Genomic DNA, 16,252 nt, shown 5'->3' with positions numbered 1-16,252 from the left:
TAGCAATTTGAATGGTCAGTAGTGCACTTTAGGAATTGTATGAGATATTTTATATTCATTAAAGTTATTAATATAATTCTCCAGTTATTTGGATGGTATAGTGGGTAAAGAGCCCTTGGGCAAACACCTGGAACAGGCATAGACCTTAAGCCTAAGAAATTTTTGTTTCAAATTTTTTTGTAATTGATAAATCTCTCTCATGGTTCTTGCCATGATCAAATGAAATTCCACAGCATCCTTCATACTTCAGCAGCTGCTTGTACGTAATAAAAAATGTATTAGTCTTTTGGAATCCCAAGCATTTAGAAAATTATGGTAATTTCTACAGGTACAGGAACAGATTCTCAGGCAGTGGCAATCCCAGTGGACTTGACTGGTTGTGAAAAAGCTCCAGACAATGTGACAGCAGCACTTCTAGACCCCAGTGTAACTGTGAGACAGCGACGTTATGCCACTTCACAGTTCACTCAGTTTTGGATTGTGTTGAAGAGGACACTGTTGTTCAGCCGGAGAGACTGGGTATGTTAAGAGTATCAGTGAGTCGTGACATGTTTGTTAATGCCTCCAATAAAGGAGCTGGTATTCACTTGCTTAACTTTAACTATCAACAATTAGTATTTAAATACAACTACATGATGATCATTTACAGTTGAATTCACATACAGAAAAGAATATTTAGTTTGATAACAGAAGTAATTATGTAATATTTTTGCACTAAATAGACAAAGTTGGTCAACCTTGAAAAAGAATTTGACATTTTAAAGTGTAACTGTAATAGGGAAAAATGGGCAAATATACGAAATGTACAAGAACCAATATGGAACAATAAGAATGAAAATATAAAAGAAAAGTGCTTGGATTAACAAGATCTTAAGCCAGGGATACAGTCTTTTGATTCTACTGTTAAAATTGTGTATCAAAGAAGCTATAATGAAATAACAGAAAGATCCAGAAATGGGATTAAAATTCAGGTTGACAGGATGTGAGTGATAAGATTTGCTGATGACGTTGTTATACTCTATGAAAGTGAGGAGGTATGAATGTAATAAAAATTTATTGAGTACAGAATGTGGACTGAAAGCAAACCAAAGACAGACAAAAGTATTAAGAAACAGCAGAAATGATATTAGCAACAAACTTAATATCAAAACTGGGGACCACATTCTAAATTTTATCACAGACTGTGGGAAAATTAGATAACAGGAGAATCAATGCATTTGAGATGTGGTGTTATCGAATGCTGCAGAAAATTAAGTGAATGGATAAGAGAAGAAATGAAGAGATTCTCCACTGACCGGGAAGTAAAGGAATACATGGAAAACCCTTAACAAATGGTTCAAATGGCTCTGAGCACTATGGGGCTTAACACCTGTGGTCATCAGTCCCCTAGAACTTAGAACTACTTAAACCTAACTAACCTAAGGACATCACACACATCCATGCCCGAGGCAGGATTCGAACCTGCGACCGTAGCGGTCAAGCAGTTTCAGACTGAAGCACCTAGAACTGCATGGCCACACCGGCCGGCAAACCCTTAACAAGAAGAAGGATGTGCATTAAGACATCAGATAATAATTTGTGTGAGCTATAGGAAGCCCTATTGGCAGATTTTGGTGAGGAAGCAGAAATTGAAAAATATTCAACAAATAATTGAGAAGGTTGGGTTTTAAGTGCTACAATGAAATGTGAAGACTGACAAGAGGAAATTGTGATGGGCCACATCAAACCAATTATAAGACTGATAAAAAAAAAAAAAAATCTTTATCCCTGTGGGCACATGGTGTTCAGGCATGGGACACCTGTCTTTTCAGAACTTGGTAAATTTGTTGAAGAAAGCATCAGCTCTTCTACCTTTCTTCATAATCTGTTGATGTTGTGATGAAATAAGTTAATGATAATGTTCAGTAATTTCTTACACAGTTTGTAGGAGTCATCCACCACTAAGTCTTTTTAAACAGCCTGGCCTGGATCCATCAGTAACCACAAAGATCCTGCTTTGTGTCGACTGTGGCCCCTCTATACTCTCTGCATTAAGCTCAGCTAACCTTCCTGCACTCTGTTACTCAGAAGTAGTCCATGTCTAAAGTACCTCCATCTCTAAATTGCAGCAACAGACACAGCTCTGATGTGAAACTTCGTTATAGTCAGCACCAGTAACCAGCTCAGCTCAGTGTTTCTGTAACTTACAGCCATTTTTACCTAAGACCAGTCATGTTACTGCAAGTTCTTTACCAGTGCCATACTTCTATGAGCAGCTGTAGCTCCTAGTCCATACAAATACCCTAATGCTGTACTCTCCTTATCCAGACTATAACTTTCTCCAACTATTTTGATTATCTGAACCCATTTCATCAAAATCGCCTTATGTCCTGTGTCACCTGACTAAGATACACTGGCTTCACAAAACTTGTTGCCTGGTAACTTATATCTAATTTTTGTTGTAACAACTGGTCTACATCCTTCCCAAGGCTACTGCCTAAGACAGACTCTTTTCTTGCTAGTTTCTGACCAGCTTGTTACATTTGTACCATTCTCTGCACTGTACTTAAGGCTACATATTTCCTATACTGTCTTCTTGCCTGCATTAATTCAGGAATAAAACTAGTTTTCCTATTTGAACGTTGGTGCACTTAACATAGTTTTTCTTTGGTCAAAGGAAATCAAAGTTTAAAAAATTAATTATTTCGTGTAAAGAAAACTTATGTTAAAGTGACACGTTCCACATCATTACAAAATCTCGTATTCATGATCTATGGAAAAAGGATGTGTGTATGTATGTATGTATGTATGTATGTATGTGTATGCAGTGATAAGAAAAGATTGGCAGTAATGGAGGGATTACTTTTCTGTTAGCTCCTTACACATTTCAGATTCTATGTTCCAAGATGGGTTCTTTTTGTAATTTGTGTGCTTTATGTTCCACCTACTCAAAGTTCACCCATAGTTAATGTCACTCAGGAAAAAGTGGGACATTTGTCTCTCAGTGGCTGTTGACATGTTACTGTATATAAAATTTCAGGTAAGAATTAACAAACATAAATGAAGGAAGGAAAAGTGGGAGGCTAATTTAAAATGTCCCACTCTGATATTCTCTTGATACCAATAAGTTTAGCTAGACTGAGTCATGTGGCAGTTATGTGTGAAACATTGCTGTCACATTCAGAACTAGTGTTCAAATCCCTATTCAGGCCTAGATTTTCTATAATTTCTGAACATTGCTTAATATAAATATCAGGACAGTTCTTATGTAAAGGACACAGGTGATTTCCTTGTCCTCCTTGCCCAATCCAAGCTTTGGGTCTGTCTCTAATGACCTTGTCATTGACAAGCTATTAGACCATCATTTTCCTTTCCTTTTCAGCTCCAAACTTCATGACATCCTTGTCAAAATCTGTAGTGTCATTTACCTCAACCATTCGAATGGTACAACCTGTTATACATACTCATCCTCAAATAACAACTCAAGGCCCATGAGCTGTAAAATTTAGAAGGCAAGGCTACCTATGAAACTACTCATGGTTGTCAGTGTTTCTATTTATTTATTACACTTTGCTTGTCACTTGACATGTTCATATCTTGTCACATCTCTCCAGCTTATTCCTCTTACCTCTCAAGAAGAAGAAACTTGTGGTCACAAAAGCTAGGATTACTGCTATTAAAGTTTTTATGGGTTTCTATTGGATGCAGTGGGAGTTGTGCCTCCTAAAGGTACAGACTGGCAAACCCTACTGTTTCTTAGTGGTTTAGATTAGACTTTACGAGTAGTAGTTAACACAATATTGTTACGAGTCTAATATCAGTTTTTTCCATTCTATGTTTGTAGCTATTATCACTTTAAAACACACTGAGAAATAATTTTGTAAATGGTAATTCATATACATGAAAGTATAGCATTTATCTGCCTTGATTACCGTATTTACTTGAATCTAAGCCGCACTCGAATCTAAGCCGCACCTGTAAAATGAGACTCGAAATCAAGGAAAAATAATTTTCCCGAATCTAAGCCGCACCTGGAATTTGAGACTCGAAATTCAAGACGAGAGAAAAGTCTTAGACCGCACTTCCAAATGAATCTAAGCCGCACCTGTAAAATGAGACTCGAAATCAAGGAAAAATAATTTTCCCGAATCTAAGCCGCACCTGGAATTTGAGACTCGAAATTCAAGACGAGAGAAAAGTCTTAGACCGCACTTCCAAATCGAAACAAAGTTGGTCCATTGTAACATGAGACACAATTTAGGTTGAATGGATGAAGATACAGCTACAGTAGTTTGGTTCGAGCCGTAAGCTTAACAGTTAAGATTTACAAAGTAGTCATTGCTATTTATCAGGCACTCCATCCGTATTTATACGGGTACCCTTCCTTTTTCACGTGCTTCGTCTGGTTTGAATCAATTGCTTATTGTGCTTCGATCTGATAAGTGCTGTTCCCTTTGTTATAGGTGTTTACTTTACTCTAAGCTGAAACTGCATTATTGTACTGTTTCATGCATTGTTTGTCACATTCTGATAATGAGTGTTTACGACCTGTAGCCGCTCGCCGCATGGCTCGCTTTTGTGCACGCTACCGCCGCTTACAATAAAAAAAGGAGAGGAATTGTCTCATAAGCAAAACAAAGGCAAGAGAGCGCAATTTGTTGTTACTTGCACTGCTGCTTTGTTTCATAATAATCAACAAGAACCAAATAATATACTGCGTATGATAGAAGATGTTCTGAACGAGAGTTTAGCGAAAATTTTTCTCCGTTTGAAAATCTTTGCGGATGCCTCTTTAGTACATTACAGTCAGCACAGAAATTAGAGTCATCTTAGATTTAAAAATCTAGTCAGTTGCCGTGCTTCATTTCTGACTATCACTGTTCAGCATAAGAATAATACGAATATAAACATGACATGATACGTATATTCTTCCATGTTTGCTGTTGTCTCACTCAAGTATCATAGTTTATTAGGCAGACAGGATTTAAATGAGATAGCAGCAAACACAAAAGAATACATGGCATTATGTTTACATTCTTCTACCTTTTCTTTTAATTTATTTGCTGACGCAGAGGTTTTGGTGCCAGTATTTATCTTTGTACCTGCAAAGCATACCTATGTAGCGCTCATATATTCGACGGCAGAAGTTAGTTGTGGCGGCACCTACCAACATTTTCCAGAACTTCCGCTTACTCTGCACTCAATTCTAAGCCACAGGTGGTTTTTTGGATTACAAAAACCGGGAAAAAAAGCACGGCTTAGATTCGAGTAAATACGGTAATGACACACACCTAATGTCCAACAAAATTTATTACACTGCTAACAGTTCATGTTCCAGTTAAATATGTGTATCTGTGGCAACTTTCAGTTAATAAGGGCGTTAAGCTATGCTATTGTTTGTTACCTTTATTACACTAATTCATGCTGTCACCGACTTCTCTTAGTTTTTCAAGAAACTTGTTTTTAGATCTTGCACAAGACCCAAGTGCACGAAGGACACTGCAGAGTTTGACAGTGCCTGGAACTAAAATAAGTAATATCAAGTAAAATGATCATTACTTTACTTTAATATTTCATTAGCATGTAAACACATGAATTAATTAGGTAATTTCTGTTTTGCAGACACTTATGTATTTGCGTCTTTTTGCCCACATTTTGGTGGGTTTCCTCATTGGGGCACTATACTATGACATTGGAAATGATGGTGCCAAGGTACTCAGTAATTTGGGATTTCTCTTCTTCAACATGCTGTTTTTGATGTACACTTCCATGACAATCACCATTTTATCATGTAAGTGATATCATTTGCAAATTTTGTATGATAGTATAGCTATTTGGAAACACAGTAATAATTTTTTTTTTTTTTTTGCAGTCCCCTTGGAAATGCCTGTCCTTATAAAGGAGAATTTCAACAGGTGGTATTCATTAAGATCGTATTACTTTGCAATCACAATATCGGATATACCATTCCAGGTATGATTTAAGTTTTGTTCAACATAAAAACACTTGCTACTCAGTGTACATGTAGGAACACCTCATTTATATCTGTCACTTTATTTCAGGCCATTTTCTGCGTAATTTATGTGTCAATAGTATATTACATGACATCACAGCCTCCGCAAATGTGGCGGTATGCCATGTTCTTGGGAGCCTGTCTACTAATTTCATTTGTGGCTCAGAGTGTCGGTTTAGTTGTTGGTGCTGCAATGAATGTTCAGGTATGTACTAGGAAAATCTGACAAGTAAGTACCTATTTGTAAGTAAACTACTGCAGCGAACACACAATTGTTTCACACTACGATAATTTATTTTATGGATATCTTAATAATAGCAAATTTGCAAAGACACATCTGTAACATTTATATCCCAGATATTTCCAGATACTGAAAATCTGAATAGCAATTGTAGATTATGTTGATAAAGCCGAAGGAGTGTCTAAATACTGGCTGCCAAAATGGGTAAAACTGGAGCATATCTTAGGCAAGCACAATTTTTAAAAAATACATTTTAAAAGTTCTGGAAGAGAAATATTTAAAGTTTCTTCATCAGGAATTGGAGATAGACATAAAATATGAAGAAATCATGAATGTGCTGGTGCTGAAGCAGGGCGGGAAAGGTGTTCAAAACCCTGGGTTGGGAGATACAAGAAAAGCTTTCTGTTATTTGGAGTCTTCTGTTTTTCATAAACTTCTATTTTCAAAAATTCATTAATATCAGCTGTCATTAGTGACATTTATTAAGTTTAGCTTTTTGCCTGTGGCTTTGCCCGCATACATGTATGTCATGTGTTTTAATAACACACACACACAGGGTATATTGCAAAGAGGAAACAGAGGACACAGACTGTGAAGAGTCATTGAAATTAAGACTGTTGTATTGAACAGTGTGCCCAGCAATTGGGTGGTCCAACTGCTTCTTGGCCACAGTTTGTCAGTGGCCATTCATGTGGACAGACAGCTTGTTGGTTGCCATGCCTACATAGAACATCACAGTGGTTCCAGCTTAGCTTGTAGATCACATGGCTGGTTTCAAAGGTAGCTCTGTCTTAGAAGAGATAGGTAGGTGGTGCTTGTGACCAGATTGGAGTATGTGGTGATGGAGGGACGTATGGGATAGGTCTTGCATCTATATCTATTACATGGATAGGAGCCATGAGGTAAGGTGTTGTGAGCAGGTATTGAGTAGGGATGATGACAATATTGTGTAGGTTCAGTGGGTGGGAGAATACCGCCGTGGGGGGGTGGGGGGTGGGAAGGATATTCCTCATTTCAGGGCATGACGAGAGACAATAAAAATCCTGAAATTGAGAAACTTAAATACTACATCAAAAATTGGTTGATTTGTTGCATTGTGATATTTCCCTATCATTCTTACCCAAAATTTGACAAGAAAAGTTTATTCTTAGCATTTAAATTTATCATCTTGATTTTGAGAGTCACATGAGGAATCCACAAACATATAGATAATGCTCACCTTTGTAGGATCAGGGTGCATTTCCATTCATGCATTCTACATCTACATATGTAATCTTCAGTGCAGAGCGCTATTTGAAGCAGGGTATTTATATTTTGCCAGCATCATTTTACCCAATCTGTTGTTTTTGTAAAATTTCTCCAATTTCACATCTTTGTCGTCCTGCAAGGATATATGTGAGAAGAAGTGATATGTTTTTTAACTATGAATATTTACTCTTGGAATTTTAAGACTAGCCCTTCCTGTGATGCACTATGTCTTATTTGTAGCACCTGCCACCAGAAACGGTTGAACACTTCTGTGATGCAGCCATGCTGATTAAGCACAACCATGAATAATGGCAGAGCTTTATCTTTCATTCAAAAGCTGCTACCAATATTATTCCATATTCAAGGAAAACTACTCATGTGGAAAAGTTAATCAACTAATTATAGGAGCAGGTTTAATGCAATGCTGAAGCTACACATTAGTAAAACAAAACTATTATGATGTTATATATAAAAACAAAGATGAGGTGACTTACCGAACGAAAGCGCTGGCAGGTCGATAGACACACAAACAAACACAAACATACACACAAAATTCAAGCTTTCGCAACAAACTGTTGCCTCATCAGGAAAGAGGGAAGGAGAGGGGAAGACGAAAGGAAGTGGGTTTTAAGGGAGAGGGTAAGGAGTCATTCCAATCCCGGGAGCGGAAAGACTTACCTTAGGGGGAAAAAAGGACAGGTATACACTCGCACATACGCACATATCCATCCACACATACAGACACAAGCAGACAAGCAGACATTTGGTCTTTAAATATGTCTGCTTGTGTCTGTATGTGTGGATGGATATGTGGGTGTGTGCAAGTGTATACCTGTCCTTTTTTCCCCCTAAGGTAAGTCTTTCCGCTCCCGGGATTGGAATGACTCCTTACCCTCTCCCTTAAAACCCACTTCCTTTCGTCTTCCCCTCTCCTTCCCTCTTTCCTGATGAGGCAACAGTTTGTTGCGAAAGCTTGAATTTTGTGTGTATGTTTGTGTTTGTTTTTGTGTCTATCGACCTGCCAGTGCTTTCGTTCGGTAAGTCACCTCATCTTTGTTTATATATATAATTTTTCCCACGTGGAATGTTTCCCTCTATTATATTGATATCACTATTATGATGTTAGTTTCATTTCCTCTGATGATGAAGTCAGTGAAGAACAGATTATATAAATTACTTTAACTGGAAGCAGGAAGTTCTCTGTAAATGCAGATTTTGTGTGCTGAGAGCACTGCTGCTAAAAATTTACGAGAGCAATCCAAACACATCGAATGACTTTACTTCATATTGGAAACTAATCATGATATTAGTCAGGATGATGGACCAATGTTACAAGTAAGAGGAAAAAATCTATCAAGACCAATGCATGCTAGTAAAATGTAAGAAACCACTTAAGAGTTGAGACCTCTAAATAAGCAAGTAATACTAAACAGTTTAATTTCACAGCTTTGTAAAATTGTTATTAAGATACTTAACACTTTGGAGGCCAAGCCTGAGCATAGCTTAGGCTGCAACTTTGTATTAAAAAGACGGTGCCTGAGTATAGGTTGGGCCATCATTTTCCTTTTTTTATGCGTGAACCACCTGCCATTCAAGAAGTGGACTCATTTCATATGAGAACAATGTAGAGAAGTTTTGTGACCTTCCCCTTGACTAGTCTGCATTCTGTTGTCAATTTCTAGAGTTATTTCAAAAGAAACATTAGCAAATGTAACAGCTGCTGTCGTGAATGGCTGAACCAGTATGATCACATTGACATAGCTTTGTGCGTGTACTGATTAGGTTTTGCTACAAATTTGTCACACTTGTTGAGTTAGCAAGACAGCCTGGAAGCTCAAGAGGAAGAAATTGTTCAATAACTTACATCATAATTTTTTCTTGGGAGGATAAATCTATCAAAGAACTTGAGTAAATATGAAAAATAATTCTTGAAGCTTGGCCCTTTTTAGTATGTATTACTCTTGAAGGTACATCAATTATATGTATGCCTGTAACACTTTCAATAATGGCACAAGTGGCTGGTTTCCTAGGTTCAATATTCTTCTAAATGACTGGTCTCCAAAGTTGTTAGAGAAACTTGTATACAGAGGAAAAAAATTATAAAAATGTCTCCAAACCTTATGAAAATACACTCCTGGAAATTGAAATAAGAACACCGTGAATCCATTGTCCCAGGAAGGGGAAACTTTATTGACACATTCCTGGGGTCAGATACATCACATGATCACACTGACAGAACCACAGCCACATAGACACAGGCAACAGAGCATGCACAATGTCGGCACTAGTACAGTGTATATCCACCTTTCGCAGCAATGCAGGCTGCTATTCTCCCATGGAGACGATCGTAGAGATGCTGGATGTAGTCCTGTGGAACGGATTGCCATGCCATTTCCACCTGGCACCTCAGTTGGACCAGCGTTCGTGCTGGATGTGCAGACCGCGTGAGACGACGCTTCATCCAGTCCCAAACATGCTCAATGGGGGACAGATCCGGAGATCTTGCTGGCCAGGGTAGTTGACTTACACCTTCTAGAGCACGTTGGGTGGCACGGGATACATGCGGACGTGCATTGTCCTGTTGGAACAGCAAGTTCCCTTGCCGGTCTAGGAATGGTAGAACGATGGGTTCGATGATGGTTTGGATGTACCGTGCACTATTCAGTGTCCCCTCGACGATCACCAGTGGTGTACGGCAAGTGTAGGAGATCACTCCCCACACCATGATGCCGGGTGTTGGCCCTGTGTGCCTCGGTCGTATGCAGTCCTGATTGTGGCGCTCACCTGCACGGCGCCAAACACGCATACGACCATCATTGGCACCAAGGCAGAAGCGACTCTCGTCGCTGAAGACGACACGTCTCCATTCGTCCCTCCATTCACGCCTGTCGCGACAGCACTGGAGGCGGGCTGCACGATGTTGGGGCGTGAGCGGAAGACGGCCTAACGGTGTGCGGGACCGTAGCCCAGCTTCATGGAGACGGTTGCGAATGGTCCTCGCCGGCACCCCAGGAGCAACAGTGTCCCTAATTTGCTGGGAAGTGGCGGTGCGGTCCCCTACGGCACTGCGTAGGATCCTACGGTCTTGGCGTGCATCCGTGCGTCGCTGCGGTCCGGTCCCAGGTCGACGGGCACGTGCACCTTCCGCCGACCACTGGCGACAACATCGATGTACTGTGGAGACCTCACGCCCCACGTGTTGAGCAATTCGGCGGTACGTCCACCCGGCCTCCCGCATGCCCACTATACGCCCTCGCTCAAAGTCTGTCAACTGCACATACAGTTCACGTCCACGCTGTCGCGGCATGCTACCAGTGTTAAAGACTGCGATGGAGCTCCGTATGCCACGGCAAACTGGCTGACACTGACGGCGGCGGTGCACAAATGCTGCGCAGCTAGCGCCATTCGACGGCCAACACCGCGGTTCCTGGTGTGTCCGCTGTGCCGTGCGTGTGATCATTGCTTGTACAGCCCTCTCGCAGTGTCCGGAGCAAGTATGGTGGGTCTGACACACCGGTGTCAATGTGTTCTTTTTTCCATTTCCAGGAGTGTATATGATCCGAGACTTTACCACCAAGAATGTAATTTAAATTATTCTCGGCTCTTATGATGGATTTAATTGCTGACTTGGAATGATTTTTTTCAATGAAACTTCCTGCTGTCATCAAGTGACAGTTACTTAAAGATGGCAGCAAGTCTTTCTGCAAAACATTTATGCAGAAGTAATGGTCCAGCCTATTAGACGGTCCAAGAAAAATGTAAGCTTGTGAGAATAATATAGAAATTAGCCCTTCACTACTTTGCAAGAGTGTGTGCATAAAAATTCTGTAATAGGAGAAACAAGAATGTCAAATCTGTTCCTTTTGTTGTGGTAACTGTCTTTTATTTCAGAGCTTGTATCTTTATTCTGCAGCAGTCAGGCTGAATGTAAACTTCCTATGTAATACAGCCAGTATGAGTAATTTTAATTTCTTATGCAGGCAACAAATATGATATTACTAAAAAAACTGCATAAGCATTAAGCAGTGTTACCAATAAGTAATTCATATTCTTCAAAATTTTCAGAATGGCGTTTTCCTGGCTCCTGTCATGTCTGTTCCATTCCTGCTTTTCTCTGGATTTTTTGTAAGTTTTGATGCCATACCAATATATCTTCGATGGATAACTTATCTGAGCTACATTCGCTATGGATTTGAAGGCACAGCTCTTGCCACATATGCTTACAACAGAGAATTTCTGGAGTGCCACCAGGTAATATCAAATGCTTTTCATATGAAGTGCATACTAAATCATTGTTAAATATTACATTTATATCTACTTTGCTAATTCATTTTCGAATAAATAGCCCAGATATTAAGGAACTGTTTTTTGAAGCAGTTTTTTAATTTTGATATAATATTTAAGAAAACTTGAATGCTATATTTTGTAATGTGTGAAAATATTTCTTTTTTTTTCCACAGATTTACTGTCATTTCAAGAATCCTGAAACCACTCTAGATGAGCTGGATATGCTGGAATCCAGCTTTACAGTTGATATTGTTGCACTGGTTGCCATATTCTTTGTACTGAGGATTGCTGCTTATATCTTCTTGCGATGGAAGCTCATATCACAGCGGTGAATGACTCTTAGTCCTTCACTCACAAATTCCTACCAGTTTCTGGTGTTTCTGGTGAGGGGTTCTTCGAAGCTCTCATTTATCATCACAAGAACTATTAGATTTAGATCCTCATGCTGTGGTGGATTCTGCTGTTATAGATTTATAAACTGTTCTCATAGTGTTAATTACTCAAGTAGCATGTGATATTTCAAAGTGGTCAAGTGCTGATTAGGCTCAGAAATCAGAAAATGTGTGTGACAGTTTGGAGTTACAAATTGTAATTGCAATATCAACTGACTGAAGTAATGTTCTGAGGTTCTTTGTTAATCTTTCAGTTATACATTCCTTTCCAATCTTTGTGCTCAATACAATCCCTTGTGAAATGTTTTTTTTTTAATTAATATACATCTGCTGTGGCTAAAATTCAGTACGTAAAAATTTATCATACTGCAGTAAGAGAGACGTCGCAGAAGTTAATAATTTATGCCAAATTCCTGTAAATATTCTTTCCTGTTTTCATTTTTAAGACAAAATATTTTGATTTTGTTTCAATATTGACTGCAGCTTTAGTGAAAGACGAAAATATTACACGTTCCGTAATGTTAATGACATTGGTGTCTTATAAAGATGATGTGTTAGATCGAGAAAAACACATTCATACCTGTCTTTTATCTCAAGTGCCTTACAATGTCTTGTGGAAGAATACTCAAAGGGAAAATTTTAAACAGAAATGAACCAAGTGAAAACATTTGTTAATTTTATATTTGTTTAATAAATAAAGAATAACTATTTATGTAATTTGTTTGAAATGAGTGCTTTGTCGTGTTGCCATTATAGAATAAAAGTAAGTGTGTGTGTGTGTGTGTGTGTGTGTGTGTGTGTGTGTGTGTGTCCATAGCCTTCAGGAATTAAGCTAGTTCAACACCAGCTCCCTATCAATATGTTACAGTTTACTCTTTCCAAAACAGCTTGTGTTTTAATAGCCTCAATTTTTTTTCTCCCCCATTTTATGCCTATCTTTGTTCCATATTTCCTTTCCTGTTCACGCAATCTTGGATTGTCCGGAATTGGTGGAGCCCCCACCTCTGATACCTCAGTTGACCAATTGCATATCTGACAATTATCAAATAATCGCGTAATCTGACACTTCAGAAAACTTCGTCTATTTTTCTTGCTTCTTTCTTCTCAACAGTCCATATGAATACTGTTAAAGGAATCAAAGTAACCCAACTCTGATTCTCACATTTCAGTAGTAACAAAGTTTGTTATTTATATGCAAAACACATGAGACATAGTGCATAACAAAATTTTAAAATAAGTGCCAGTTTTTTTCTTGTGTGTCCACTGATAGCACAGTATAGCAAATGGATAGTGTGGTAGATATGAACTGAAATATTAGCACTGTTTATGAACATAAGACAAACAAAGCAAATAATTTTAACTGATTATTACAACTTCTATAAACCAAAGGGTTTGGTGGTTGGATTCCCAAATGGTGTATTGATTTTGTTCATTGGTTTAGCAATAACATATCATGTTCAAAAAATCCATCATGAAGGAGATCCTCCAGGTACATGGAAAGAGTAAAATTAAACACAAATTGGCAGAAGCAACTGTTGCAGGTTATTTCTGTAAATTATGCTGACAACCAGTTACAATTAGTGATGATTTATTCACACTATTAATTAGAGAACTTATTGTTAGATTATAAAACTACCTGACGGATTAGAGCTGTTGTGTGGGTCACAGGCTTGAACCTGGAAACTTGCCTTTCATGGACAATGATTTTATTGACTGAGCAATTCCAGATGTGATCCACGACTCATCCCCACAATTGTCTGCCAGTATTTATCTCCTTTTCTAACTTTTCTAAATCCACAGAAGCTGCCCTACATACCTTGCTGGACCAGCAGTAGTGGAAGAAAGTACGCCAAGGACAAATTGCTTGCTCACAGATACTTTTTTTATAATGCATTATAAATGAGGTTGTTATGTACACCCACTGAAAAGAAGTAGTGGGATTCTCAAAAATACAAACTCACCTGCTTTTTTTCCCATCCTGGTACTTCATACTAACCATTTACGGAACTTACATAGAACGCTTTAAGCTGTTAACATTAATGTTCATAGTGGTATTCTTACTTTATTTCTGAATATCTGGAGATTTGTAGCCTGATGTCTGCTGGCAATCTATTAATCTGTTACATCAGAACATGACCATTCTGAACCTTTGACAGAGATGAAAACTCTCCAAGGAAATCATTTTTATTTCTGCTATTTTGTTTGTAATCACACAGACCATCACAAATTCACTCTCATTATTCACCACAAATATCATTAGGGAGAAAATGTATTGGCGTGCAAGTGCAAAAATTTTGAGGTCCCCGAAAAGGCTTCTGGAAGACAGTTACTAACTTTGCATACTATTTATATGTCAACAAAATGAGAGAGATTTTTAATTGCAATCCAGGCAGAACTGATCTTGTTATCCATATAATGGTGTCACCTCAGTTTGTGTAATCATCTACACGTCTTGTAATTTCATTACTGATGCTGATGGTGCTGGTCCACAAGAGCAGAAAGTATCTCTGTGAGCGTGCAGTATCCAGCCACAATGAGTATCTTGGGTAGTTCGATTCAAGGAATTCAGGTAGCGTGTGGAAAGTAGGAGTCCAAGGAGTGGTGGGGTAAGAGATTCTGGGATAGCTCTAGGGACTTGAGATCATACTGGATTTTTGTAAAGGGGTCACAGTAGCAGGGCTTATAGGTGTATGCATCTAATAGTTGGTGGAGCTCCTGAACCATCTAATCCCTGTGGTTCATAACTGCAGTGGTGGAACATTTATCAGCAGTAGTATTCTAAGGTCGTGATAAGTTTTTAGGTGGCAGATTGTGGTTGTTTCTGCAAATATGAGGTTGATTTCCATGTTACAGGATTTGGGAAATGATGGTGAAGGAAGTTTTGAGGTTAGGAAGTTCTGGAAAAATAATTAAGCACTGATCGGGGTGGATCACACTTAGATGGGGGGGTAAAGTAAGGCAGGCTTCAATAGTGGTTTTGGGTTGAGTCAGATCACATGGTTGGTGGCAAAAAGTGTTTCCACTATAAGGACCAGTGCAGGACAGCATGACTGCATTTGAGAGTGGGGCAAAAGGTGCCTTTGGAAAGAACTGATTCTTCTATGAGACTGAGGCTCTTGGTGGAGAAGTTTATTACTGTGGTGTAGGCCTGTTTAAGCTCTGGGTTATACAGGGTGTGGCAGGAATGAGTTTGTAGGGGTGTGGCAGATATAGTAGTTCTGCAAGGTGGGGGTTTGGAGACTATGGGGGTATCTGGAGTGGGGGGAGGGGGAGAGGGACTTAATAGAAGCTCTTGTAGAAGTGATGGATAGTGGCAGTCCAAAGTGGGAGTATGAGGCAAGTATATTGGACACTGCATAAATGATATACAATGTGTATCCACAGGACATGTGGCCTGTAATTGAAAAAGGGTCATGATGTTCACTCCACTGGTAAAAGATTTTGGACCAGCCCCCAGTCATATCTCCAGGGTGGAACTGCCAAGTGGGAGGTAACCATGAGAAAAAGATTGAACAACCAACAAAAGGATAACATTATATGATTTGTGTTATGGAACATTAGAAGTTTGAAATGGTAGAGAAACTAGAAAATATGGAAAGGGAAATGCTAAGGCTTAATCTAGGTATAGTGTGGATCAGAGAAGTAAAATGGAAAGAAGACAAGAATTTCTGCTATATGAGTATAGGGTAATATCAGTGTCAAAACTGTATAACGGGAGTAGGAGTCATTATAAACAGGAAGGGAGGACAGAGAGTGAATTACTGTGAACAGCTCAGTGACAGAGTTGTTCTCATCAGAATCGACAGCAAACCAAAACCGACAATGGTAATTCAGTATAAATGGCAATGCTGAAAGCCAAAGATGAGGAGACAGAGAATGTATGAGGAGGATATTAAACAGGTAATTCAGTATGTAATGGGATGTGAAAATCTAATAGTCATGGGGGACCGGAATGTGGTTCTAGGGGAAGGAATAGGAGGGGGGGTTACAGGAAAATATGGGCTTCATACTGGGAATGAAAGAGGAGAAAGGCTAATTGAGTTCTGCAACAAATTTCAGCTAGTAATAGTGAATATTCTGCACAAGAATCAC

General features: G+C 38.9%; 1 protein-coding gene across 2 annotated transcripts in view; it reads left to right on the top strand.

Moving 5' to 3' along the window:
• The window catches only part of LOC124619256 (ATP-binding cassette subfamily G member 4-like), a 333,746-nt gene extending 321,607 nt beyond the window's left edge, over positions 1 to 12,139 (top strand). For both annotated transcript variants that reach the window (XM_047145521.1, XM_047145520.1), the window contains 6 exons: positions 329 to 519; positions 5,602 to 5,770; positions 5,852 to 5,952; positions 6,042 to 6,197; positions 11,547 to 11,732; positions 11,942 to 12,139. In XM_047145521.1, coding sequence (XP_047001477.1) covers positions 329 to 519; positions 5,602 to 5,770; positions 5,852 to 5,952; positions 6,042 to 6,197; positions 11,547 to 11,732; positions 11,942 to 12,100 — 962 coding nt within the window. In that variant the 3' untranslated portion in view covers positions 12,101 to 12,139. The remainder of the gene's footprint in view (positions 1 to 328; positions 520 to 5,601; positions 5,771 to 5,851; positions 5,953 to 6,041; positions 6,198 to 11,546; positions 11,733 to 11,941) is intronic.
• The last annotated feature ends 4,113 nt before the right edge of the window (positions 12,140 to 16,252 follow it).

Source organism: Schistocerca americana, chromosome 6, assembly GCF_021461395.2.
Source record: "Schistocerca americana isolate TAMUIC-IGC-003095 chromosome 6, iqSchAmer2.1, whole genome shotgun sequence".
Taxonomy (NCBI): domain Eukaryota; kingdom Metazoa; phylum Arthropoda; class Insecta; order Orthoptera; family Acrididae; genus Schistocerca; species Schistocerca americana.
Note: the sequence above shows the minus strand (reverse complement) of the source record. Positions and strands in the feature narration are given on the sequence as shown.